Source organism: Camellia sinensis, chromosome 5 (assembly GCF_055761805.1).
Source record: "Camellia sinensis isolate YWXY chromosome 5, ASM5576180v1, whole genome shotgun sequence".
In the NCBI taxonomy this organism is placed as follows: Eukaryota; Viridiplantae; Streptophyta; class Magnoliopsida; order Ericales; family Theaceae; genus Camellia; species Camellia sinensis.
The window spans coordinates 170,622,729-170,650,104 of NC_138965.1; the positions used below are offsets into that span (position 1 = coordinate 170,622,729).

Genomic DNA, 27,376 nt, shown 5'->3' on the forward strand with positions numbered 1-27,376 from the left:
TCTGGATTAAATTTGAAGAAAACTTATTATTAATATAATATATATTATCTACTACCCATAATTTAACTAATTTTCTTGTTTTTCTAATTTTTCAGATTTTTTTAAAGGGCAATACATTAGTTTAAGAAAGCAAAGTTTCAGCCGCTCTCTCTGTGTCAAAATTTGATAACCACAATATAATAATAATAATCAAAACTTCATTTGAACAAAATAATAATCAAAATTAGGGCATCAACTCATCATGCAATCATGAATTACATAATTCATTTCTAACTAAAGCTATCCCTAATCCCCTGCTCTAGGAATATGCATTACTTTTACATCTATACCAGCAAGTTAACTGGTCCAAAATCGCTTTGATAATGCTCTTTGGGAAACAGTGGAACATAAATGGAGAAGAAAGTACGAGATCGAACACGAGCTACAAAATCTTTGATCGATCATTGTCATTTCGGCAAGAAAGATTGCCAACTTTGCCCTCACAATCCTTCTCTTTGACCTAATGTAGGATCTTATAAATTTGCTGTTTTAGTGCCAAGGGTTCTTTCTTGATCCGCTTCTCTTTGAGGTAGTTGTTGAGCTAGTTTTCTGCTAAAACAAAGAATAATAACATACAAGTCAATATAGTAGCAGATCGAATCTCAAGATATACATGGAACAAAACTATAGAGGAATCTTCGCTTCTCTTCTATGTACCGCTTTAGATTTCTTTGTCTTTCCTCGGATCCTGTTCTTCAGAGGTTTTAGCTTGTATATCCGAACCATCCAATGGTGAGTTGTGAATGCCTGGAATGAATGAACATAAACCATAAAAACTAATTTATAACAAACAAGACAAAACTAATTTCTTGCTTAGCTGACGCAGAAAATCTCAAAAGACAATCCAAAGATCCACAGCTAATCAATTCCTAAATTTCCACACATTTGGTGTTTCGATTATCTTACCTCCTCAAAATGGGAAAGCTTAAAGTGTTTCTTCCCTATTTCAGTCTGCCTTACTCTATCAAAGCCTTTACCATCTATCTCGACAAATCTATGATAAAATAGACAACGCCAAGTAAAAATCTGGACGGCCAAAATAAACACAACTTCCACAAATAAATGAAGCAAGTTCATTGCTACGGCGCACCTGAAATATGTGAGTTTGTACATGAGGCAATTTAGCATGGTTGGAGTGGCTTGGGAATCAATCCGGTACTGACCATCTCTCTTTTCAAAAGACAAATGAGGTACAAATACGTTAAAATCTCATATTATCAATAAACCAAATAAATAAATTAAAAAAAAAAGAAAGAAAAGAAATCTACAATATATATATATATATATATCATATTTTTTCGGCCATACTAAAACAAAAGATGATAAGATAAAACAAATCCACAAAAGATAAGATATACCTAAGCACAGGCATACATGAACCTAATCATGTATAAAAAAAATAATAAGTAATAGACATGCATGTCTAAAGAAAACAGAGAACCAAGTGTTTCATGATTGGAGAATAACAAATGACATGCAAAAATATGCAATAGGTTTTGAACTTTTGTCAACATGACAACACTTCAATTTTTAAATCTGAAAAATAAACGATGTATCATTTTCTACGTTTTAATTTATCCATATCATAGACTTTTGTCAAGTAATCTGTAACATTCTTTTTTTTTTTTTTTTGGTAAGTAAGCTTTTATTACCACCAAATAAAGAAAAGACATACAACAAAGCTTAGACGCAAACCAAGAGGAAACATTCAATCACTTGCTCTAGTTTTTCAATCTCTAAACAAGAGGATACAATGCAAGGGTTGTTTCTAATGTAAACAAATCAGTTCTCATGACATTATATATCAAACTCGAAGCCATAAACCAGAATTAACCAGAAAGCTTTGGCTCTGTGCAATAAAGATGGACAACCATGAGTTTAAAAAACGGCCGCTACATTATGTAATAGCTGTTACATAAAGGGATTTTGGAGCTCCATAACAAAAAAAGTCAAGGCTGCACACAACTGCAGATTACAAGCCATTACGTCACTGTTATGGTACGATATTCAATTTTACCTCTGTTAAGTCATTAAAAATGTTTAAAAGTAAAACTCTAAACTGAAAATCTCTTATTCTTCCTTAAACATTAACACTCAAATTATTCTTTTATTTTAAATTATTTTCCTTTTTTTAAATTCTTCATTTTCATATTCTTTAATTGAAAATCCTAATTTCATTAATCTATATTACTAACTAATCGATTTAAAATCAAAACTATGAATTTTAAATGGTAATCTACTAATTCAAACAATTAAGAGTCATATACGTCATTTGTTTTACGTGTAAACTCATGAATCAATGAGGTAATACATATAGCATACCTTATATTAGCCACTAGTGTTGTCATATTTCTCGTATTACCATTGTAACAACAAATATTGACTTACAATTACTATATTTTTATGAATTATCTAATCTATTCTACTAGCATTTCTAAATACTCTAGATAGTGCAATTCCCTACTAGATGAAATTCTCCACTTTTTAAGCCTTAAAACCAACCTAAAATTCAATAACATTTAGAAAACATGTTCTTAGGTGCACAACATTGATTAAAACCATTACAAACATTCAAATTTTGATAAATTGGATCATAAAATACTTATCAACAAGTTTTTTAGCGTTAAAAATGTGCTTGAAAAAATCTCATGAGTTTAGTTTCTGATTCCCTTCACACATTGACTGATGCTCCCAATATCGTTGCACAATGACCGCAACCAATAAGCAAAGCCAATTCCACAATTTGAAACCTTGCTGACAACTGCTCCAAAGAAGGCAGCTAATGGTAGGGAAGAAGATCAAAATTAGCAATGATTGAAATAGAAAGAAAATTTTACTAGGTGCAGTTTGACTGAAGTTATCGCCCTGGGTAGAGCTGGATGGGGGACCAATATATTTATGACTGACCCCAAATAGTTTAGATAACGAATTATTTTAATCTTGCTTGGTGCACAATTGTATAAATATTTGTTATGTAAGCATGACATTGTAGCATAATACATAGTATTCCACTATATGCAGTGAATTTCTAATTACTGATTTGTACATCTCAAACACATTCAAAGATCATTATCTGGTGCGGCAACATAGCATCATCAATTGGAATACCACAAATTCCTATCAGAAATTAAACTGACAAAAATAACTACTTACCAGATAATCAGGTTCCTTGATGTGAGGGAATACACCACCACCTATACGAACCATCCACAGGAACTTATTGATATCGTCACTCGGATAGCCAATAAGACCTGTAAAGTCAAACTTCAGAATATTGTTTTGTTTCCCCAAAGTAAGATAATCTTAGCAACATTAGAAAACCAACCTCCAAATACAACCAGAACATATTTCACATCCAAGGAGTTGAAAATCTCCCAAGCTGCCTTTTCAGGAGACGACATCGCAGTACCAACAGTAGCAATATGCGTGTTATTCCAAGTATTATTGTCAACAATGACAGTACGGTTAGCCATAGCAGTTGTTTGATAACCGTAGTCCCACCAAGATGCAACCTGAAAGAAGTTAATACAAAGAAACAGTTAACATAAATATCTTCATTTACCTACCAAAAATATATACATATATTCATTTTGTTAAGATACCAGAATTTAGTATCATAGTAAAACATATAAAACCTGCTGCATAAATTCAGCAAATTCAAATGAAATTTAACCCATTCTTTATACTATCAACTCAGGCAAGAGAGCATGCTGAACTTATGCATTGGTTATAAAGTTTCTTGAAGACAATATTTGATTGCTTTTCTCCAAATGGGTGAATACAATTGTCATCGCAGCCTGCAAAGTATTATTTTCTGTGAATCTCTATTTTTAACCCTTGTACTTTTCACTAACAACTTTATTGATAACAATGAAAAGACACCAAGAAATGAAAAAGGTCATAGAGCAACAGCACTTTCAAACAATGGTGTCACCATGAAACTAACGAGAATAAATATTTAGTAAAACAAACATAGAATAACAAAGCATATATGCTGTAAGGGATAAACTAGGCATAGAATGGACTTACTTTATCATCCACCTCAGTGTTGTGGCTCAACCATGCATAAGCCTCTCGAAAATCATCAAACACATGAAGCCCACTCTGAGAATAAGATGTTATAACAATAGAAGGGGCTGAATAAGCTTCTGCTGCTGCCCAGACAGAATGAACCTTCAAGGAGATATCTCGGTTACATTTAAAGGTATCAGGGAAAGAATGCCAAAAATCAAGAAAAGACCGGATAAGAAAAATGATAATAATATCCTCCTATTTAACAAAATAGAGAATACAAGTGAACTAAAAAATTTCGACTACCTATGGTGTACCAACTAAGGTGTATAATTGGTAAGAATTGGTTCACTAAAAAATGGTAAGGTTAACACAAAAAATTGTGTTTGCACAGCAATATGTTCCATTAGAGGGAAATAACAGAGAGAGAATAGTTTCATAGGCACTTCATGTTTAAAGAAAGAAAGAGTGCAAGGGGTTTCATCAGAAGGATAGATGATATGCTCGGTGCACATTCAACGGCCACTCAACTTGATAACAGCACAGAAAAGTCAAAATGCCATATTCTTAATAACAATAAGTAAACTAGTTCTGAGAAAATATAGTTAAAGGTATGCCCAAAACCCAGTAAAAGCAATTCATTTTTATCTCAATCACCAATTATCACAGGTAAACTAAATGCAACTAGGCTTTTCAAATTCACAAACTTTCTGTTCACTTTAATCATTATATTACATTTTCAGAGGGCTGGGGAAAGGAATGGGCTTCAACAACATGAATTAAAGCCATAAAATTGCAGGCCTTATAAACATGCATGCAAAAAGTAGTCATCTAATACTTGCACCAACTTTGATGTCACAGTGACTTCAAGAGCATCCAGAATTCAGATCAAGCATTTTCAAAGAAGAAGCGATATCTTGGATTTTAGATTAGGACAATGAAGCACGGGTGCGGGTGCGGGTGCGGGTGCGCGGTGCGCTGATACGGAAATTTTTAAAAAAAGTAGGGTATAGGTACGACTGGGGTACGCCAATTTTTTTTTTTTTTAAATTTTAAATTTATAGCTAAACATCCAACATACAAATTAAAGTTCAATAACATAATTAAAAAGAAAAATTACAAAAAAAAAAAAAGGTAAATCATTCTTCAACAATACCAATACTAAAGTCTATGAAGCATGGACACGGACACGGACACGGCAATTTCTAAAAAATGGGGACATGGACATGGCGGGTAACACGGCGAATTTTATTTTATTTATTTTTATATATTTTTATGTGTTGTGTAGATTTATATTACATTCATCCTAAATCAAAATTAACAAACACTAACATAGTAACATTAATTCAATAAATATAACCACTACATTTAAACAAATTAATAGATCATTCATTCACAACAAAATCATAATAAACGATAATAAGAACTAAGACGAGAAGGGAAAAACATTCAACATCCAACAATATTTTTCACAAAAGCACTAAATAAGAGAGGCAAAAAAAAAAAAAAATTAGCCCCGCCGTGTCCCCTACAAAAAAATCATTAAATTAAAGGGACACGCCATTTGGCATGTTCTGTACGTGTTCCCGTGTCCTCGGCATGTCCCTGTGCCGGATACCGCCACAACACTGATTTTGGAGTGTCCATGCTTCATAGACTAAAGTAAATCTACTACAATCTACGACAATAAGAAGAGGGCAAAGTTAAATAACAGAGGGGTCATTTTACATTACTTTTTTTTTTTTTTTTGAAGATGACTACAGAGAAGGCTCTAGACTTGCAAGTTGCATGAAATTCCAGTGACTGTGGGGAAAAAAATATAAAAAATAATATATATATATATATATCAAGAAAAAAAAATGAAGGAGAGTTCAAGAAAAAGGAAGAAGAAGGATCAAAGAAAGAGAAAATCAAAGAGGAAAGAATCGAATCAAAAAAACAAAGGGGGGAAAAAAAACATGAGGACAGAACAAATCAATTTGTTTGTTGCGAAGAAAGAAAAAAAAATCTAAAAATAAATGAAAGAAAGAGGAAGAAGAATCGAAGAACAAAGAAAAAAAAAGACCTCTTTGTTCTTCGTTTGCTGCCAAGAAAGAGAACAAAAATCTGGAAAAAAAAAAAATGAAAAAGAGGAAGAAGAAGAATCGAAGAAAAATGATGGGAAAAAAAAAGCCTCTTCGTTTTTTGTTTGCTACAAAGAAACTGAACAAAAATCTGAAAAAAAAAAAAAAAAAAAAAAAAAAAAATGAAAAAAAGAGGAAGAAGAATCGAAGAAAAACGATGGGAAAAAAAAAGGGCCTCTTCGTTCTTTGTTTGTTGCGAAGAAAGAGAACAAAAATCTGGAAGAAAAAAATGAAAGAAAGAGGACGAAGAATCAAAGAAGAAGAGGAGGAAGAATCGAAGATAAGCTTACTGGAATCAGCACCCTTGAAGAAGTTCTTCAATAGGCAACCGTTTCTCTCTTGGGAATCTTTGTATTTCTGCGAAGGAGATAATCAAATAGAACCCTAATTTTAATTTTTTTCAATTTTTATTTATTACAAAAGAATCCCAAATTTATATAATTTTTTAAAATAGACAAAAAAATTGCTCCGGTACCCTTTAAATTGTAGAAAATCTTGTTTTTTTACCCCGGGGTACCCAAAAGCGTACCCATCGCGTACCCATCGCTTACCCATCATTATACTAATTGTATAAAACGTACCCGGTGCGTTTTTGGTGTACCCGGTACCCGTACCCGGTACTTATACGGCAACATTTTTGGAGTACCCATGCTTCATAGGATTAGGAGTACTTTCATAGAATCAGTTTTGTTAAAATTCCTAGGGCTCATGTCATCATATGATTTGGAAATAATCAACAACATACTAGCAAATAAATTTTGGATATAATGTCATTGAATGTGAACAGCCATTTCCAACATATTTGAAGCTTTGAGTCTCTGACCAAAAAAAAAATAAAAATTTACATTTTCTTTTTTAATAATTTTTATTTTTTTATTTTTGGACAACATATAGGGAAATTGAGCAAGAGAATGAAGATGTTGATCAAATTGTATGGATATCCGTTTGTAAGGTCTTAGACCGTTGGAGGCTAGCTCATATGTGGACCCGTGGCTAACTCCCCTTGCCTGACAGAGTAGAGGTATCAAGTCTACCTGTGTCCAATGATTCAGACCTTGGGGTTTGTATCATAAAAGTTGCATGCTAGGTATGACACCTCAGAGGGTGTGTATCACGGCATCATGTGAAGTGGTAGGTATGATACTTCGAGTTAGCACGACTCTCTCTCTTTCTCTCTCTCTGACCGATCAAGGAGGAGTTTCTCACTAAGGGGAACGAGCCAAGAACCTTGACAAGCCCTTGGTCCTAACCTTCAAGCCTTAATCCTCCAACGATCCCAAGTGATGAATGTCTAGGCCTAGAATGCCAAGGTAGTGATAATAATAATAGTAATGGTATATAGAAGTCCCAACTACAGGGTGAAAGAAAGACATAGGCTACCAAATGGGAGTGGCTGAGCATAGGTACATCAGTCTGGCCAGGCAGTACTCCTGGAAACCCTTGGGATACCCTATGGCACCGTTCACTTGTTAGGAAAAGAAAGTAAGGTCTAGGAAAATTAACTTTCCCATAATTTTTTCATGTTCAGTTAGCAAGAAAGTTGTGGGACCTATATCTTTAACTTTCCCACTAGGATAATTTTCCTTCAAAACATGGCCGACAAAAAATACCAGATTTTGCAAGAATCTCAACAATACACTTCCATTTTCCTAACAAATGAACACATATGGAAAACAAGTTTCCTTTTCCTTTACTTTAGTTTACTACAAATTTTCTGGGAACATTTCCTTGGAACAATTTTCTAACACAAATTTCTTGATAACTGAACGGAGCCTATAGGAATGAGTTACAAAGGGTCATGGCCTGGCGAGAGATTATCCTAGCTGAGTTATAGGGTGCCAAGCCACAATATTTTTGAGAAGGATGGTCAAGCAAGGGTGGTTCAGCTTGACCTAGTAGTCCCCTAGGCCATGCCTCGAGGCATCCCATACTTTGACTCATTCACTAGGTGCATCAGCCTGCAACTAACGTATTAGGCACACTTATGAGTCAATATACCATATTTGGTGGATGGTGTGCCCCCATTTAGTCTAGGCACATAATTAACCCCAATGATTTGTTTAGGAGATATCACAGCAACCTTGAGGGCTTGCTATGTGGAGGGTGAAGACCCTAAGGTGGGAGATGATGTCGCACCCATGGCCTGCCAGATAGCAAGAGTGATCCATGCACTAACAATTTCTTATCCTTTCAAATAAATTTTCTTTCCTACGGGCTTCCATATCTTGTATAGATAGAAGTCTGGTATACAAGTAGTTTAGACTTTAAGGCTCTGCTCAGTTGTCATGAATTTTGTGTGAGAGAGTTGTTCTGAAGAAAAGTGTAGTAAAGGGAAACTTGTTTTTCCGTATGTATTCGTTTGTCAGGACAAAAAAGGTGAACAATTGAGATTCATTCAAAATCTTGTATATTTTGCAAAACATGTTTTGAGGGAAACCTTATCCTAGTGGGAAAGTTAAAAATATGGGTCCCACAACTTTTTGCTAACTGAACATAGAAAAAGTCATGAGAAAGTTGATTTTCCAGTACTTCACTTTCTTTTCCTGACAACTAAATGAGGCCTAAAGGCATCATATCTTCTTTTTCTTTTTCTCTTTTTTGACAATTTATTAAGGAGAGCATCAAAAGAGGATGTTGCCCATGTACATCAAGGAGACGACACTATATACACACCTCAAATCTCCTAGTTCTCAACAAATTCCAAAATTTCTAGGTTAAGTTTTACTCCCTAGAGATCCAACGATACAAAATAGTCAAAAGGGAGGTTTTTAGCCTATACAACAGTCAAATAAGAATTAAAGGCATTTTTATCCCATGCAGAAGGACTTTCAGAGAAGTTGAAGGTATCATCTATAATATTCTTGAAATCAATCATAAGGTGGACAAGGATGATAAAAAATGAATGTATCCCTCTTCCATGATGATGGTCAAAGGGCAAAGCAAATTAGCATAACAGCATAAATCAGTCAACTATATAAACTTAGAAAATATGAGGAAGAAGAACTCCGAAAATATGAGGAAGAAGGAATATATTTCTGTTATATTCAAAACTTCTTATTTTACAAGACCAAATGACACTCCTTATATAGGAGATATTACAAACATCATTATAACCCATTATATGCCACTTACATATTATATATTACCACTATCTACCACTATCATATTATATGCATGCCACTATCTACCACCAACACCACTATCATATTCTATACATGCCACTATCTACCACCAACACCACTATCATATTATATACATGCCATTATCTTATTATAACACAAATTTCCAGCACTCCCCCTCAAGCTGGTTTGAAGATATCTTCCATAGCCAGCTTGCTAGTCAGCTTATCAAATTGCTTCTTGTGTAGTCCCTTTGTTAGCACATCAGCTAATTGTTCACCTGTTGGAAGGTAGGTCATACAGATTATGCCAGCATTAATTTTCTCCTTGATGAAATGTTTATCCACTTCTATATGTTTTGTGCGATCATGTAGAACTGAATTATGAGCTATAGATATAGCTGCTTTGTTGTCACAATAGACCTTCATAGGTGTCGGGTGAGAAAGCTTTAATTCTTCAAGAATTCTTTTAATCCACATTACTTCACAGATTCCATGGGCAACAGCTCTGAACTCTGCTTCTGCACTACTTCTAGCTACCACAGTCTGTTTTTTACTCCGCCATGTAACTAGGTTCCCACCTACAAAGGAGCAATATCCGGATGTTGATCTCCTGTCTGTAACACTTCCTGCCCAGTCTGCATCTGTGTATACTTCAACTTGAAGATGTCCATGTTTCTTGAACAGTAAGCCTCTCCCTGGAGTTCCTTTCAAATATCTTAAGATCTTATAAACGGCCTCAAAGTGCTCTGCCCCTGGTGAGTGCATGAACTGACTTACCATGCTGACTGCAAAGGCAATATCAGGCCGCGTATGAGACAAGTAAATCAATTTCCCGACAAGTCGCTGATATTGTTCCCTCTCTTTGACTTCTTCAGCCTTAGCAGCTTGTAACTTCAAGTTAGGCTCGATCGGAGTCTCCACCATCTTACAACCAAGCATACCTGTTTCTCCAAGGAGATCAAGAACATATTTTCTCTGATTAACGAATATACCTTCCTTGGATCTTGCAAATTCCATTCCGAGGAAATACTTGAGGGCTCCCAGATCCTTAATGTGAAATTCTTTTGCGAGTTTCTCTTTGAGGGCTGCTAACTCTGCTTCATCATTACCAGTTAAAATGATGTCATCAACATAAACAATCAAAATTGCAATTTTACTGTTTTTTGAATGTTTATAAAATATTGTGTGATCTGCTTGACTCTGCGAGAAGCCACAACTGATAACTGCCTTCCCAAAGCGTTCAAACCACGCTCTTGGTGATTGTTTGAGTCCGTATAATGACTTGTTCAATCTGCATACTCTGTCGCTTCCAAGTCTCTGCTCAAATCCCGGCGGTAGGCTCATGAACACCTCCTCTTCAAGATCACCATTGAGAAATGCATTTTTAATGTCAAGTTGATGTAGAGGCCAATCTGAATTTACTGCAAGAGATAACAGTACTCTGATGGAATTTATTTTAGCAACAGGAGCAAACGTCTCCTGATAGTCGATCCCATAAGTTTGAGTGAAGCCTTTAGCCACCAGTCTCGCCTTGTATCTCTCAACGCTTCCATCTGCGTTACATTTTATCGTAAACACCCATTTACACCCAACTGTTTTCTTGTCTTTGGGTAGATCAACTATCTCCCAAGTACCACTTTTCCTTAAAGCATTCATCTCCTCCATGACTGCTAATTTCCAATTCGGATCATCCAATGCTTCCTGTATATTCCTTGGAACAAACAAGTGTGAAATCCTAGATGTGAAAGCTCTATGGTTTTTAGACAGTCTTTGATAGGAGAGGTAATTTGCAATAGGATGTTTAATGCAATTTCGGACACCTTTCCTAATTGCTATAGGAACATCAAGGTCAGAAATAGAAGGAATAGGATTACCTAAAATTTCGATGCCAGAACTCGGGTGGACATTCGGGTCATTAGGATGGACATTCGGGTCATTATTCCTCAGATGAAATCGCTTCCTAGTATAAACCTGAAGCTCAGGATTTAGATCATTTTGTAGTACTTCTCCCCCTAAACAAGAATCTTCTTGACTAGGCACCATAGAACTTGGTTCTCCTAAGTGATCATTATCAGACAGATGTGGTTTTTGTGTAGGATAAATGACATTGGGGAGCGGGATAGAAATATCCCAAAAACGGTCTTCTACTCCACTTGTCTCCCCCTGAAGAGAAGTGTTGGGGAAATAGGATTTTGTTTCAACAAATGACACATCCATACTCACATGAAATTTCTTGGTTTGAGGATCGAAACACTTATACCCCTTTTTGTTTGAGGAATAACCCAAAAAAACACATTTTATAGCACGGGGGTCAAGTTTTGAACGAAATTGGCTGGGAACATGAACATAGGCAGTACATCCAAAAACTTTGGCGGGTAAATCAGAAAACAACCTCGTGTCAGGAAAAAAAGTTTTGAGACAATCGAAAGGTGTTTTGTATGTTAACACCTTTGTAGGCATCCTGTTTATCAAATAGGAGGCTGTTAAAATTGCTTCACCCCATAAATATTTAGGAACATGCATGTAAAACATTATAGCACGTGCTACTTCAAGTAGATGTTTATTTTTTCGTTCTGCAATGCCATTTTGTTGAGGGGTATCCCGACATGTAGATTGATGAAAAATCCCCTTTTTTTCCAAAAACTCACCCAACTGCTCATTGAAATATTCTGTTCCATTATCAGAATGTAAAATACCAATTTTGGTTTGAAATTGGTTTTCAATCATATTGTAAAAATTTGTGAATAAATTTTTCACGTCAGATTTTTTATTCATCAAATAAATCCAACATAAGCGGGTATGGTCATCAATAAATGTAACAAACCATCTTTTACCAGAAAGAGTAGTGATTTTAGAAGGGCCCCAAACATCACTATGAATTAAATAAAAAGGTTTGGAAGCCTGGTAAGGTTTTGGCAAATAAGTAGAGTGATGAAATTTTGTAAAAATGCAACTTTCACAATGAAAAGAAGAACAATCAATCCCTTTAAATAATTCTGGAAATAAATGTTTCAGATAAAGAAAACTAGGATGTCCTAGCCTATAGTGCCATAGCATTATTTTTTCTCGAACAGAGATTGAACTAGTACTATTAAAGCTCTGAGCTTTTTTATTACTAACAGGTACTTCATCAAAGTAGTAAAGACCTTCAAGCATCCTAGCACGCCCAATCATCATCCCCGAGTTCTGGTCCTGAAATTCACAATGGGATTCAAAAAATGTAACACGACAATTAGAATCCTTAGATAGTTTACTGACAGACAAAAGGTTACAGGCTAAGTTGGGGACGTGAAGAACAGCATTGAGATTAATTTTCTCAGTTAGTTTAATAAATCCTTTTCCTGCAATAGGTGAAAAACTACCATCGGCTATTCTGATTTTGTCATGACCAGAACAAGGGAAATAGGTACTAAATAAATGGGAAAAACTAGTCATGTGATCGGAGGCACCGGAATCTATGATCCACGGAGAGAAGTTTAGGCAAGAGAAGGCTTTAGGATTTCTACCTGTTTGTGCCAACAAAACACTAGGAGTACCGGATGAGGAGTTGGATTTTATCAGCTTTAAGAGTTGATCAATCTGCTCTTTGTTGAAGGGACCTGAATCGGCTTCATTAGCGGTAGGAAAGCCACGATTCTTCTCTCCTTGTTTGCTGCTTTTCCAGTTGACAGGTTTGCCATGGATCTTCCAACACGTTTCGCGTGTATGGCGAGGCTTGTTGCAAAAATCACACCAGACCCGTGGCTTATCATCAAACCTGCGCTGGTAATTTGCAGCCTTGTTGGCCGCAGCATCGCTAATTAAAGCAGAAATTTCAATTGATTCACCAGTACCTTTTTTCTTAAGCATGACGCTCCTTCGGCTCTCTTCCCTTCTGACTTCGGCAAATACTTCGCCAATGGATGGGAGAGGAGGTCTGCCAATAATTCTTCCTCGCACTTCATCGAACTCAATGTTGAGGCCGGCAAGAAACTTGTAAATACGGCTGTCTTCCACAGTTTTCTTGTGGTGGTTGCAGTCGTCAACCGATTTCCATTCGTATGTGTTGAAGATGTCAAGATCCTGCCACAACCTTTTCAACGAATTGAAATATTGGTGACGGAATCATCTCCTTGACGAATCTCTCCCAACTTCAAAGTTAATTCGAAAACTTGAGATTGATTTCCTAGGTCAGAATACATCTGACAAACATTATCCCACAATTCTTGTGCAGTAGGATAGCACATGTAATTAGAGCTTATATCCTCCTCCATGGAATTGACCAACCATGTCATAACCATGGAGTTTTCAGCGTCCCAACTGTCGAACAGCGGATCATTAACAGCAGGAGCATTCTTGTCACCAGTGATGTAACCGATCTTTCCTTGCCCACGGATATACATCCGGACAGATTGTGACCAGCGGAGAAAATTATCACCATTTAGGCGGATGGTGGTGATTTGGACAGAGTGAGAGTTGGACGTTTTCACCGGAATGGCAGCGGCAGGGGTTGAAGTGGTTTCGGACGTGACTTCCGACATGGCTATGACGGTTTTAGGGCTGCTGTGTTTTTTGTTGCTCTGATACCAACTTAGAAAATATGAGGAAGAAGAACTCCGAAAATATGAGGAAGAAGGAATATATTTCTGTTATATTCAAAACTTCTTATTTTACAAGACCAAATGACACTCCTTATATAGGAGATATTACAAACATCATTATAACCCATTATATGCCACTTACATATTATATATTACCACTATCTACCACTATCATATTATATGCATGCCACTATCTACCACCAACACCACTATCATATTCTATACATGCCACTATCTACCACCAACACCACTATCATATTCTATACATGCCACTATCTACCACCAACACCACTATCATATTATATACATGCCATTATCTTATTATAACACAAATTTCCAGCATATAACATAGTAGCTCTCTATGCTAGAAAAAGACAACATGCAATTATGATTCATTGAGGAAATGAAGAAAGTGTACATACCACATAAAAGGCACCCAGCAACACAAGCAAAAAAATAACAATAGCAGATGCTTCCGAAGGCAAAACCAGAAGCCTCTTTTCCGTCTGAGACTTGGCAGAAATATTCTCCACATTGTCCTTTTCCTTCTTGTTCCTTTTAGAAGGTTGTTCCTTTGACGAATCTTCATTTTTGTCAAATTTTTTCAAAGGCCGCTTTGCCAGATCTTCATTTTTCTCAGTCGTCATCGGTTCATTTTGTGTGACATCTCTACCAGAAATGGCATCCCCTGCCTTCGTAGCCAGCACCATGAGACCAATATTAGTTCAGAAGCTGAATTTTTACTGAGAGTAGTTAGAAGAATGTCATAATACACAGAAAGATTATAACATAATTACATCAATCTGGGAATTTTCTGATAATCCAGGTAACTGAAATTTGATTGAACGTGTAAGAACATCAAAAGCTGCAGAAAGAGCAATTCCAGATGTTATGCATGCTGCTGGAGCAAGTACAAGCATTAGACGCACCTGTAATGTCAACCCAAAACACAATGATGACCAAGAATGAAATCAAAGAAAACAAGGTGGAGTTGGATGGAGCAAATTGTCCTTACCATGACTCCAGAAAAATATACTGATGTTGCTATGTAAAGAACCACAAAGAAGCTTGCATCAGATAGCGGCAAAAAGCAAGCCTGCCAATGGCAAACAAAAGAAACAATGGCGTAAAGGTGAGCAGTTCAAAACTTCACAGTAAACAATAAATTTAAGAATGGAAAAGGACACAGACAGCCACAAGAAAAAAGTTGAGTCGACCATCCAGAACTTACAATAATGCCAGCTGGAACCAAGAATGCCAAAACGTTGATGTCCATAAAGTACGAAGGCCAAGTAGGTGGTTGATGTTCACTAACACTAGCAATAATTGGTATACACTTGCTTGCATAAGTTCTGTCACAATTCATAGGAGGAAAAATGTCAGAGAACGCCAGGACAACTAGAAACAGATCTGATGGCAAAAAGTATTATAAGTGTGACAGCTTCCTTTTTGGTTCAGCATAATCAATATTCTCTCATTCAAAAGAGAACAAAATAAAAATTAACTTAAAGCATTTCCAATAGTACCACAAGCATTGAGATTTAAGAAAACAAAACAAACACAAAAAACAAACAGAACAAGAAAAATAAAATTAAAAGAAATTAAAAATTAAAAAATCTACATTCTTAAGTTCCTGAAATCACCATCAAACCTATAATCAATCAATGAACCTGAAAAACAATTTCACATCTCACATAGAACTATCACTGCAACCGAGCAAAAACTGCATTCACCCAGGTTAAAACCAAACTGAGTTGGCTGTACCCAAACACCATGGTATCCTATGGTAACCTGAATATCAAACAAGTATTGGCAGTTAGAATTACCTAAATATTAATACTTCAAAAGTTGAACATGTCATCAATCAACTACAAAGTTATCAGTCAAGCCTAATCACTGACCAACATAAAAGTCCAAAGTCCAAGAGTAAGGCACCCTCATGTAACAAAGGGGAGCAGGTTATCCACTTTATAAAGGTTGGTAGGGAAAAGCCAGCGGAGAAGAGAAGTCCTTCTCAATGAATACGTTTCAAGGACCAATCAATTCTCAAGTTGGTTCAGTTCAGCAGGCATCCAACCAAGAACAGAGCAAGATCTTGTATTGATTCTAAGCATATGTAGTGCAGAACAAATGAATACCACCAAACCAAACCAACACAGAATGCGGTCGTGACATCTGAAGATAACTTGTTTCCCTCCTATTTTTCAAAATCATTTTAAGTTCCCTTACTACCTCTTCAGAAGACTGAAATAACCAGCCATACAAGGTAATGGCATAAATTGTAAGATAAGTTACTTACGGATCAAGCAGACTGAGACTTCGTCCACTCCATCCCTTTGTTGGGCTAGAAGCTACCAATGCTATCAGTACGGCTATTACAGCACCACAGACAAACCTGAATAGTAGAATCATAAATACATATAGTAAGTCAAAAAAGAACATTCCTGAGTAGGTGAGTGTCAATATCAATAGTAATTTTATAGTTCTTTGAACAGGTTTTGAAGAAACTGGAGCCAACGGAAGCGTACAGGCCAACAAATATAACAAGGGTAACAGCTACTTTAAACATTTTTGGTGAGAGAATTCCTTTGATATAATAGACAAGAGCCACCACATGGATAATAATGAAAACCTGCAGATGGAAAATAAGTATCAAGAACAAATGCAAACAGGAAAAAGGAAGTAGATAACTTGATTACGCAACGGCATAAAGTACAATAAAACAAAAGTTCAAATGAAGGTGATATGCAAGAAAACAAGCAGACTTGAGCCCATCATATTTAGGTTGGGCGAACCAATCCCATGCCAGGTTACCAACTAGGTGGTAGTATGGAAAAAGGGCTTAGGCAAAACCAGATTAACAACGTCTCTATTTGAATTTAAGGCACATTCCTTAGATAATTTTTTCTTTCATCTCAACTCAATCTTCTTCTATAAAAGTGTCATATTTTATTCCTTGGAATGAACTGCTAAAATTGGGTAAAAATCAAGGACAACCCCTTCACATTTGGTAAAAATACATGACACCCTCTCACATTTAAAATGAGTTATGCTAGGGACACCAAAAATTCTACCAAATATGAGTGAGCGACCCACTCCCATGTGAGACATTTGTCAAATATTTGGTAGAATTTTTGGGGCCTCTAGCATTTTTGATTTAAAATATATCAGACACCCCCTCAGACTTGGAAGTTGCATCAGCCATAACCCTATAGACATTAAAAGACCATAAATGTCAAGAAAATATCTGGTCAAAGAACAGCAAACAATTTTATCTCTGAGAATATCTCTCCTTTTCATTTAACAACAATGAACGATGGTCTGATAATCCATTTCCATCTTCAATACAAACCCTAACCCCACTATACAAAGAGGATCCTACAACGACGAACACCCATAGTTCTTTGTTCGATGTTCGACTGAGAACATCTGACTTTCAAGGTTCCACAAAGAGCACTCAAAACCCTCTTTTTTGAAGTGCATCAGTGAAGTTGATTTTGGCTTCTGAATTTTTTCAGCACAAAATCTGGGTGTTTTGGTGTATGAAACCTGTTGTTTTATTGGCGCATATAAGCTATTTTGTTTTGAATTCTAAGGTTTATTGGTTAATAGGATGCTCATAATATACCGAATGTGATTTTATGATATGAATGAAATTTGGATGCTCCTTATCCCAATGTTTGAATCTTTAATTGGATTTGATTTGGATTTTTAATAGGAAATGCTCTTACAGTCTGTGCATTCATTTTGTGTAAGTGTAGTGTCTTTGATGTTCAGTTTGGCAATGAAAGATCCTCAATTGTGAAGGAGATGGTGACTGTCATTGAAAATGAGTTGTTAGGGCATCCAATAGAGTTAATGCAGCTGTATGCAAGATGTTCCACATGGAATCCAAATGAGCTGACAGTAATTGTTTTGAATATAAATGATTCTGTTAAATGTTTATTGCTGCTCTTAGAATCACTGTTTGGACAAGCGAGCAAATATTAATATCAGCATTTCTTTCAAGCAAATATGCATCATAAACTGTGAATAAGTGAGCAAATCATGGACACCCCTGAGTCAAGAAGATATGACAAATACACCCCTCATTTAACTAACAAGGGGTAAAGACAAAGAGAAGCATTTTCAGAATATTTTTAATTATTTTTGCTGAAATCAGTAGAAAGAGTTGGTGTTAGTAGCATCAGAAGCATTTGGGGTCTAGTTAATACAACTTTCAAACATGAGGGGTGTTCATGATATAATTGAAATGTGAGAGGGTGTCCATGTATTTTTGTCAAACGTCTTGTTTGTGATTTTCACCCAATAAAATTTTATTAGGACACCAAGTGGGAGGGAAAGAAGGCCTAAGTTGACATGGGATGCAACAATAAACAAATATATGTATTTATTTAATTAAATTGAGCATATAGCCCTTGATAGAGAAAAAATGAAAAAAATTATTCAAGTAGCCAACCCTACTTGAATGGGACACAAAACTTAGTTTGGTTTGGTAAATCACAATGCCAACTCTCCATCCATAGTATCATCAACTCACAATTGCCTACTGCAAATATCACAGTCCTCTTAAAGACTCACAGATCAGAAGTCCTTGCTACAAACTACTAGGAAACAACTACCTTGCTTGTCAAGCATCCACATCATTAAATACCCACTTTGAAATTTCTTATTTACTTCCAAAAGCCATTTGTTTCTCAATAAAACTAGTTTCATGACCAAGGATGCTATTTCTCATTCCATTATCCTCCTCGTTGTAAACCGTAATCTATCCACGTAAAAAGATAGTTTGTTTCATGAAACGGCTCAACCACAACATACAAAAACCCCAATTGTTTTTTTTACCACCACTTTGAGAACATCTCCCATATTACAGCAATATATAGTTCCATGAAACTAAATCCTTACGTAAACAAAATGGACATAAACAATGCCAAATATAAGGTCATTTATTAGTACAGAACTCACCAAAAATGATGCAAAATGTTCTGATGTCATAACCGCATTAAAACCAACAACAGGCACCAATGCGGCTAACAATGTTCCTAAGACAAGCTGCATTGCAAAAGCTACAACATTATAGAGAACAAATAAAAGTCTTGAATAAATTGGATAGATATCCCTCCATTATTACATGAGCTCGTGATTCACACTAAATTTTTGTCAAGTTTTTTAATTCACAATAACAACATGCCAAATTAGGAAAAAGGGGGATATGGTAGCCACTTCACAAACAGGGGCAGCACTACATATATGTGAGATTTTTTATTTCTTTTGTATATATGCGGTGCATGTATCTTTTGATTTATCATTTGTCACCTCTAAAAAAATTTGAAAAAGAGTTGCTTGGATTGTTGATTGTCACATTTAAAAATAAATAAAAATTGAACCTAAGCTGTCGAGATTGTCATTTGCCACCCTTAAAAAAATTCCAAACATCTCCAGTTGTTTAAATTGTCATTTCTCACCTCTCATAAGAAGACATTGAACAGCTTGGCGGTTGATAGTGGACTGTTAAAGGATTTATCAAGTACAGTTGATATCTCAGGTATGTTTCCCTTATAAATATACACATTTTGAGATTTTGGATCTTCAGATTTGTTTAATCGCTCTTTGACCAAATTTAAAAGATTCTACATGTTTTTTGTCAAAAAAATAGCATTCATATATTAAAATTCTCTTTTATTTATGATTTGAGAAGTTTAAACTTGTGAATTTGTTGAAAAAAAATGATACATATTGGTAAGTGTGATTTTGTTTATGTTATTAGTAAAATTTTTTTTTTTATAACTTTTAGCTCTACTTCAAAAAAACAAATTTTTAAATCTTTTTTTTTTGGTCTTCAGTAATGTTTTTCAAAATTTCTTCATTGTTTTACATTTTTAGGAATTTTTAGAGTAAAAGACCCTAAAAATTTAAAAATTTAAAGGAATAATAAATAATAAAAACATATACAAAAAATGAAATAAGCATCTTAAAAAGTTATTTTGTCAATTAAATTAAATTTTTTTTCAGATTTTGGAAAAAAAAAAGTTCTTCATAAAAATTAAAGAAAACCTAATTAAAAGAGTTAAAGACAAAAAAAAGAAAAAAAAAAACAATAATAAATGTCTACCCTGAAAAAAACATTTGGAGCCACCACTGTTCACAAATAAAACAAAATCTTATAACTGAAGCCCCAACCAACCCATTAATAAATAAAAAGAAAAATCAAGATAAAATTTTAATTCAAGGCAAATGACTGATATGGAATGATTAAAGTTGATAAACCATTAATGGCAGCCTCTTTTTGCATGCACACACCACTAAGGTTTACATCTGCTTTTAGTTGGACAAAGTCTTTTCGCACCCTCTATATCTTTGCATGTCCCAATCCATCTGCCCCCCAACCAAACCCTCCCACATTTCGTCAAAATTCTTGTAAATTGCAAACAACCCACATTTGTGAAATTGAGCTTTCTTAAACCACATTTGTTCCATTCGAGTCTTCTCTTTTCCAAGCTTTAAAAGTAGCAACATGCATTCTATAGTGTTCATGCTAAAATTCATGCATCAATTGTTTTTGACTGCCATCCAAGCTTCATGAGTGTGTCCAGATACTTACAAGTGGAGCATACACAATGTAAAGCCGAGAAGAATAGCAACCAGTTACAATGCACAGAAGAACATGCATTGGAATAAGGTTAATAATAAAGGTATACCCTCCCCAAGAGCAAACCTGAAAGAGGAAACAATAAGCTGATAAACATAATTTGAATTAGATGTATAAAGTGAACATTAGAAAAACAAAGCCTACCATGTAAAAGTATGCTAGGGCATTTAAAGTGGCATAAAAGAGAGATCCTGTGTTCAATGTCTGCATGTTATGAGCAATGAATGTCAGAATATACGACAATGGTTTAGGTAAGATTTTTGCAAAAAAGAAACATGAGAGAGAAATAAAAGGAGGTCAAACTATTATCCAATAAAATGGATACTGACAGAAGTTCATTTGAGTAGGAACTATAGAACCAAAGGGGAAATGATGCATTGACCATATCAAAATCTAACCTTTATATATAGATAGAAAGTGAAGATTAAAGCAAATATAGCTACAGCTTCATTGTCATAGCTGCCGGCCACAGATCGAGATATATAGGACGGAACCTGCAGAAAATACCAGGACAAAGAACATCAAGTAAAATGTTATGGTCTATCTATGAAGCACGGATACGGATACGGATACGGATATGGATACGGATACGGATACGGATACGGATACGGATACGGATACGGATACAGATACGGACACGGACACGGACACGGGACACGGCAATTATCAAAAAATGGGGACATGGGCACGGCGGGGGACATGGCGAATTTTATTTTATTTATTTTTATGCGTTATGTAGATTTATATTACATTCATCTTAAATCAACGTTAACAAACATTACCATAGTAACATTAATTCAATAAACATAACCACTACATTTAAACAAATTAATAGATCTTCCATTCACAAAAAAATCATAATAAACAATAACAAGAACTAAGACGAGAAGGGGAAAACATTCAACATCCAACAATATTCTTCACAAAAGCACTAAATAAGAGAGACAAAAGAAAAAAAGAAAAAAAGAAAAGAAATAGCCCCGCTATGCCCCATGCCGTGTCCCCTACAAAAAAATTATTAAATTAAAGGGACATAAGGTTGTTAAAATCGGGATCCTACATTGGATCGTTGGAGGTGTTTATAGGATCGGATCGTAGAATCGGATCGAGGATCGTAAGATCCTACCGAAAAATACAAATTACATAATAATTTAATTTAAATAAATATTTCTTATAAAGTATACACAAAATGAGCCTATATTTTATTAAAAAGAAGTGAAAATATTGTGAAAAATATAATACTCCATGTAAAATGTACATATAATAATATACAATAGAAAACTCGATGGTAAAAGTTTTGTATTTTAGCAAAAAAGAAGGTGAAGAAGAAGAAGAATTCTATAACAAAATAATTCACAATCTACAATAAAGCATAAAAAGTGAAGAAAAAATATTTAATAAAGTTGGATATGAAAATAGATTAAGAACTCAAAAGAGTAGCTTAACCGAATGATAAGATTTGTCGTTAGCATCCCTGGTGGAGCGGATTCAAGTCACAAAAATAATCTCTCCAAAAATTGGGATAAAGTTGCAATCATCTTACCTTCGTTAGACTCCGCTAAAGCTAAGTTTGTTTTTCCGACTATTTAATTTTCTTAAATTACCGTAATATTTGAATGTTTGTTTCCTAATTTGTTTCCTAGTTTGTTTTTCTTAGTCTATTTGATTCAATACGACTTAATTTTTATCATTTATTTTGACCACATAAATTGGTATTTAGACAACAAACATAAAATTTACAATAAAATATGTCATACAATACAAAATAAGGCTTGTAAATTGGATCGGATAGGATCGGATTCGGATCGGGATTCCATGATCCTATAAGATCCCACTACCAAGATCGAAAGATCCTACCTATAAGGAGATTTTTACACGATCCGGATCGATTGTACTTAAATGGATCGTAAGATCGTAGGATCGTAAGATCCGGATCGGGATTCTGATAACCATAGGGACATCTGGCATGTCTCGTATGTGTCCCCGTGTCGGACACCGCCACAGCACTGATTTTGGAGTGTCCATGCTTCATAGTTGTCCATTAAACTTGGATTTTTACAATTGTAAACAGCAGCAACATACTTCTAGTAAAACTCTTAGTATCTGAACAAGTATAGTGCCATCTTTTACTTAGAAGTTTGACTTTGAAATTATCCATAATAGGTAACCAGCCACCAAGGTTTTAAAAAACGGCCGCAACCGTTACGTAACGGTTGTGATAGTTACCGCCACCCGTTACGGCTGCTATAGTGGTGTGACGAAAATTCACGTGTAACGGCCGTAGCGGTACCGTAAAGGCCGTAATGGTCCATTAGACACTGTTACACTCTTTTACAACATTCTGAATAGCTTCATTTTCTTTTAAAAAACAAAAAAAACAAAAAAAAAAAGACATACAAAAAAAGAACAAATACTCAAGTGATCCAAACCTAAAGTAATTTTTTTTAATTTAGAACATAATTTTTATTTTATAATCTTTTTATTTAATAATTGTAAATGTTTTTTATGCAGTTAGTTCAGGTATTAGTAAAAAATAATTTGTAAACATTTAAAATCAATTATTCTTAAAATCATTAACTACTGAAATAAAATGTAAAAAATTCTTTTTATAGTGATTTGAAAATATAAAATATATTAGATCATATTTAAAAATTAACAAAAATTGATCAAAATTTGTTTTAAACCCAAATAAATGTGATTCTAAAATATATATATGCGTATCAATAAATTTTTTTGAAATTGTGCGGAAAAAAAAAAAAATCACGGTTCTGGTTACTGCGACCGTTACGCTATAGCCTTTACACCCCGCAACCGCTACCACATCACCGCAGCCATTACGGCGACCGCAACCACTTTTCAAAACCTTGCCAGCCACAGATTAAGACTCCAAGCAGAGCCTCTGAGCTCTGTCCAAAACCCCACATTGTTCTGAGTAAAACTAATGATGAACAAATTTCTAATGAAATGTGTGTAATGTAATAGGAAGAAACTAAAAGAATTCTTTGGTCGTAAGCATCTAATCATTAGCAACACACAAGTTTTTAAAAAACGGCCGCAAACGTTACGTAACGTTACGTAACGGTTATGGTAGTTACCACCATCTGTTACGGCCGCTACAGCAGTGTGACGGAAATTCACATGTGCAATAGCCATTTCGGTGTTATGTAACGGCCGTAACTGTCCATTAGACTCCGTTACACCCTTTTACAATATTCTGAATAACTTCATTTTTCAAAAAAATAAATAAATAAAAGTTTACAAAAAAAGAACAAATGCTCAAATGATCCAAACCCAAAGAAAAAATTTTATATGAAATTTTTTTTTTTTAATTTATGGCACAATTTTTATTTTATAATCCTGCATTTAATAATTGTGAATATTTTTTATTTAGTTAGTTCAGGTATTGGTAAAAAATAATTTGTAAACATTTAAAATAAATTATTCTTAAAATCATTAACTATTGAAATAAAATGTAAAAAGCTCCTTTTATAGTGATTTGAAAATATGAAATATATTGGATCATATTTAAAAATTAACAAAAATTGATCAAAATTTATTTCAAATCCCAATAAATGTGATTTTGGAAGAAAAAAAAATATACATATATATATGTATATCAGTAAGTTTTCTTGAAATTGTGCCAAAAAAAAAAATCACGGTTCCAATTACCGCAACTGTTACGCTATGACCTTTACACCCCTCAACCGCTACTGCGTCACCGCAACCATTACGGCAATTGCAACCACTTTTCAAAATCTTGGCAACACACCAAATTCTAACGAAATGATTATCTAAAGGTACTTCATATTATTCCAAACTGCAGAGTCGTTTCAAATTCTATGGCTAGTATAAGTTTAATGGAACCATGAAACTAAACAAAACCCAAGGAATTTAAAAAAGGTATGATAGCGCAGGAAGTTAACTATAGACTAACAAGGCATAATCAAACAAACTATTAAGTAAATTTCCTCTGCCTATACGTCATTTACTAACTTCAAAAAAAATATATATTTGGGGATACGTAACAGAATGTATATTAAATATATAATTTGATATAACAGAGGGGGCATGTTATTTAAAAACACAAACTAAAATAAAATAAAAAAGAAGAACATGCATGCTATATGTTGGAAACTGCTGCTCAAAGTCAAAATTCCATAAAATGAATAAAAATAAATAAAGGTAAAAATACCCGGTATATAATTTACCATAGCCAAAAGAGCTGCTGCAGTCAGTCCAGCACCAGTGCCCTTAACTTCCTACATGAAGGCCAATTGAACAAGATTGACAAATATCAGTTTGTAGAAAATTCACAGTAAAAACAATATATATATACCACTATAAGGTTATAAAATACATGTTCCAACATATCAAAAATAATAACAAAAATAAAAATAATAACATGTTCCAAAGTACAAATAAATCTAGCCGGAAAGTGAACCTTTGTTAGCAGATAGGTTGCCCATGCAGCATTAGCCGAGAATATTGGAGCCGTAAATACGCAAACGGTTTCCAATGATAGAGGAATATTCAAAGAATTCAGTATCCTGCCATGAGAAAAAAAAAAAAGTATCAAAAATAACTACAGCAAAACTCACTCACGTTCACCCTTCTGATTGTTTTGTAGTATTAGGAAAACCAAATTTACAGAATTCACTCATTTAGCAAAGAACACAATGAAAACTAATGTCCTTAATCTCACAATCTTAAATACACACCACCACATGGTGCCTGCTGTCAATGTCAATCCAGGGTATACAGTTCCACCAATCACACGTCCAAGAGGATACCTTAGAACAAGTCAAATATGCAGTGTCACTTTACATTCATTAAACAACAACCTATAGTAGAATAAGTACACAGGAGTTTTGTCAAACAAACTAATCAACCACTTGAATAAAAATTACCACGTCCGGTCATCAAACCAATTCCAAAAGTCATATATTCCATTCTTTATGAGATACTGAAATCAAAAACATTCTTGTCATCTTCAATATGCTTTAAAATTATTGCAAAATAATTAAATGAAGTGAAGCACGCACTAGATAAGATAACTCGATACAAACTGCACAAGTTTCAATAAATTATATTACACAATTAGCTACCAAATACTTTATGGGCTAGAGAATATAAATTCCACCTCCATAACCACCTGACCATATGAATGCCATCAACATACATGCTAATATACTTCTGATTTGGCAGGAAGGGATATTCTAGTTTTTTTATAAGCAAAAATTTCTAAATTTATTAAACTGAAGTCCTCCTAAATGCGATTGAAAGGGAGTAAGAAATTGGAATAGAGCCACAGCTCTTTCAGTATGTCAGCTGCAGGTGCGGATCCTCATGGTGGAAAACGAATTAAACTATTTACAAGAGGTATTCAAATTATCCAAACTTGAGCATCCCATTAGTTTATTTAACTCGTAGCAGTTTTTTTTTTTTTTTTTTTTTTTTTTTTTTTTTTTTTTTTTAAACTGTTGTTTGCAGTAGTTAAAACTCAAATGTTCATCCAATTCATGAATTTAGAAAACTTAGACAAACCGTATAAGTTATATCGCATCCATTCCTATCTACTTATCTGACAAGCATAGCATGGCATAAAGTGGATAGCTGAATTTGCAAGGAATTACATTATCATTAAAAATTTCTTGAAGTAATTAACTCATATGCAAAAATCACTGAATTGATTTTGGTAATTTCCAAGGGTAACATAGGCTATAAATTTGAAGAGGAAGATGAAAGCCAGTTTCGAGGTTTTCAAGTTTTTCTCAAAATACAACCATTCAAAGTACTAAACCCAATTATATTTTTTTACCACATTTGACTCTTTCACAATTGTTTTTTTATAGTTTTCACACAAAGTTCGCATGATTTCTAATAAGTGGTAAGAACAAGTGCGCGCTAACGAGTCTGTACACATGAAATTCAATTCATTACCCTTTTATGAGGTCCAAGGGAAACAAGGTGAATTGATTCCTACTTTTACCAAACTTGAAAATTACTAGTCATTGTATGTACAATTTCAGGAATTCCCACATTTTCTTTTTCCTCAAAACTCCTCAATTATACAAAATTGGATACTTTGGTCACAATCATCAACATACAAACTCAAAATTGATGCTTTTACATTCTCAACTCAGTTCAATGGAAGAAAGAAAGGGAAAAAGAAAAAAGAAAAAGAGAAGTAGATAATATTTATAGAAATGAAACCTGAGTCACTCTGTAATTGAAATAAGGATCGAACTCATGAATCACACTCTCGTACTTTATAACCTGAAACAAAATTCATACGACAGACTACGCATTTTGACTATCATTGAACGATCGTATCCAGTAAATGTATGCAAATAAAGGAAGACACAGAAATAAGTATGAAAAGAACGTTGAAGATGATTGTATGAGTGGTTACAGAGAAGAGTCGGATCGAAAACGCGAGAAGTCCGATGAGGAGGAGGATGAGGAATGAGAGAACATTTCCAAATGCGTATCGTAGACTCGATGCTTTGGCTTTGGCGATCTCTAAGGCAGCCATTGATGGCAAAGCGAAGCTCTGAAATGAGAGAGAGAGAGAGAGAGAGTGTGTGTGTGAAGCTGCTTAACTGAAACTACGAGATTATCCCTGCGATTAACAGTAGTATCATGTATGGGGGGTTTTTGGTGACAAAACATCAAATGCTTTTTAGAGGTGGTTTGGGATTGTGTTTTTTTTTTTTTTAGAGGTATTTTTTCTTGATTATTTTAAATTTTTTTTTATATTTTTCAAAATTGAGGAAAATTACAACAAAAAATTGAGAATTTGATTTTCATAACAAAATAAAATTTCAATTTTGTTAATTTAAATTTAAAT

At 34.5% G+C, this 27,376-nt stretch overlaps 1 protein-coding gene across 10 annotated transcripts; it reads right to left on the reverse strand.

The window, feature by feature from the left end:
- Nucleotides 1–161: 161 nt before the first annotated feature.
- LOC114295107 (dolichyl-diphosphooligosaccharide--protein glycosyltransferase subunit STT3A) lies at nucleotides 162–27,169 on the reverse strand. Of its 10 annotated transcripts, none has more exons than XM_028239307.2 (23): nucleotides 26,939–27,169; nucleotides 26,740–26,802; nucleotides 25,434–25,489; nucleotides 25,245–25,316; nucleotides 24,968–25,073; nucleotides 24,735–24,785; nucleotides 20,925–21,020; nucleotides 20,671–20,730; nucleotides 20,479–20,592; nucleotides 18,843–18,929; nucleotides 16,403–16,506; nucleotides 16,174–16,269; nucleotides 15,106–15,226; nucleotides 14,890–14,970; nucleotides 14,672–14,803; nucleotides 14,297–14,566; nucleotides 4,069–4,212; nucleotides 3,365–3,551; nucleotides 3,193–3,290; nucleotides 1,130–1,209; nucleotides 946–1,033; nucleotides 697–786; nucleotides 162–588 (listed from the first exon to the last, which is right to left on the reverse strand). In XM_028239307.2, exons 1-23 carry the CDS (start codon nucleotides 27,059–27,061, stop codon nucleotides 529–531), a joined length of 2,379 nt encoding a protein of 792 aa, XP_028095108.2. In that variant the 5' UTR covers nucleotides 27,062–27,169; the 3' UTR covers nucleotides 162–528. The 10 variants fall into 10 exon arrangements, with proteins under 10 accessions (XP_028095108.2, XP_028095101.2, XP_082726549.1 ...); XM_028239300.2 differs by having other exon boundaries at nucleotides 162–591; XM_082870423.1 differs by having other exon boundaries at nucleotides 162–591; nucleotides 25,229–25,316; nucleotides 26,939–27,150.
- Between the last annotated feature and the right edge of the window lie 207 nt (nucleotides 27,170–27,376).

Excerpts from the sequence above, each read along its gene's own strand:
- LOC114295107 (XM_028239300.2), bottom strand. The coding sequence starts at position 27,061 with ATGGCTGCCTTAGAGATCGCCAAAGCCAAAGCATCGAGTCTACGATAC. Across the intron at positions 25,490-26,739 it reads TCAATTACAGAGTGACTCAG|TATCTCATAAAGAATGGAAT; the intron begins GTTTCATTTCTA and ends TTTTGATTTCAG. Across the intron at positions 21,021-24,734 it reads CAGCAGCTCTTTTGGCTATG|GTTCCGTCCTATATATCTCG; the intron begins GTAAATTATATA and ends TATTTTCTGCAG.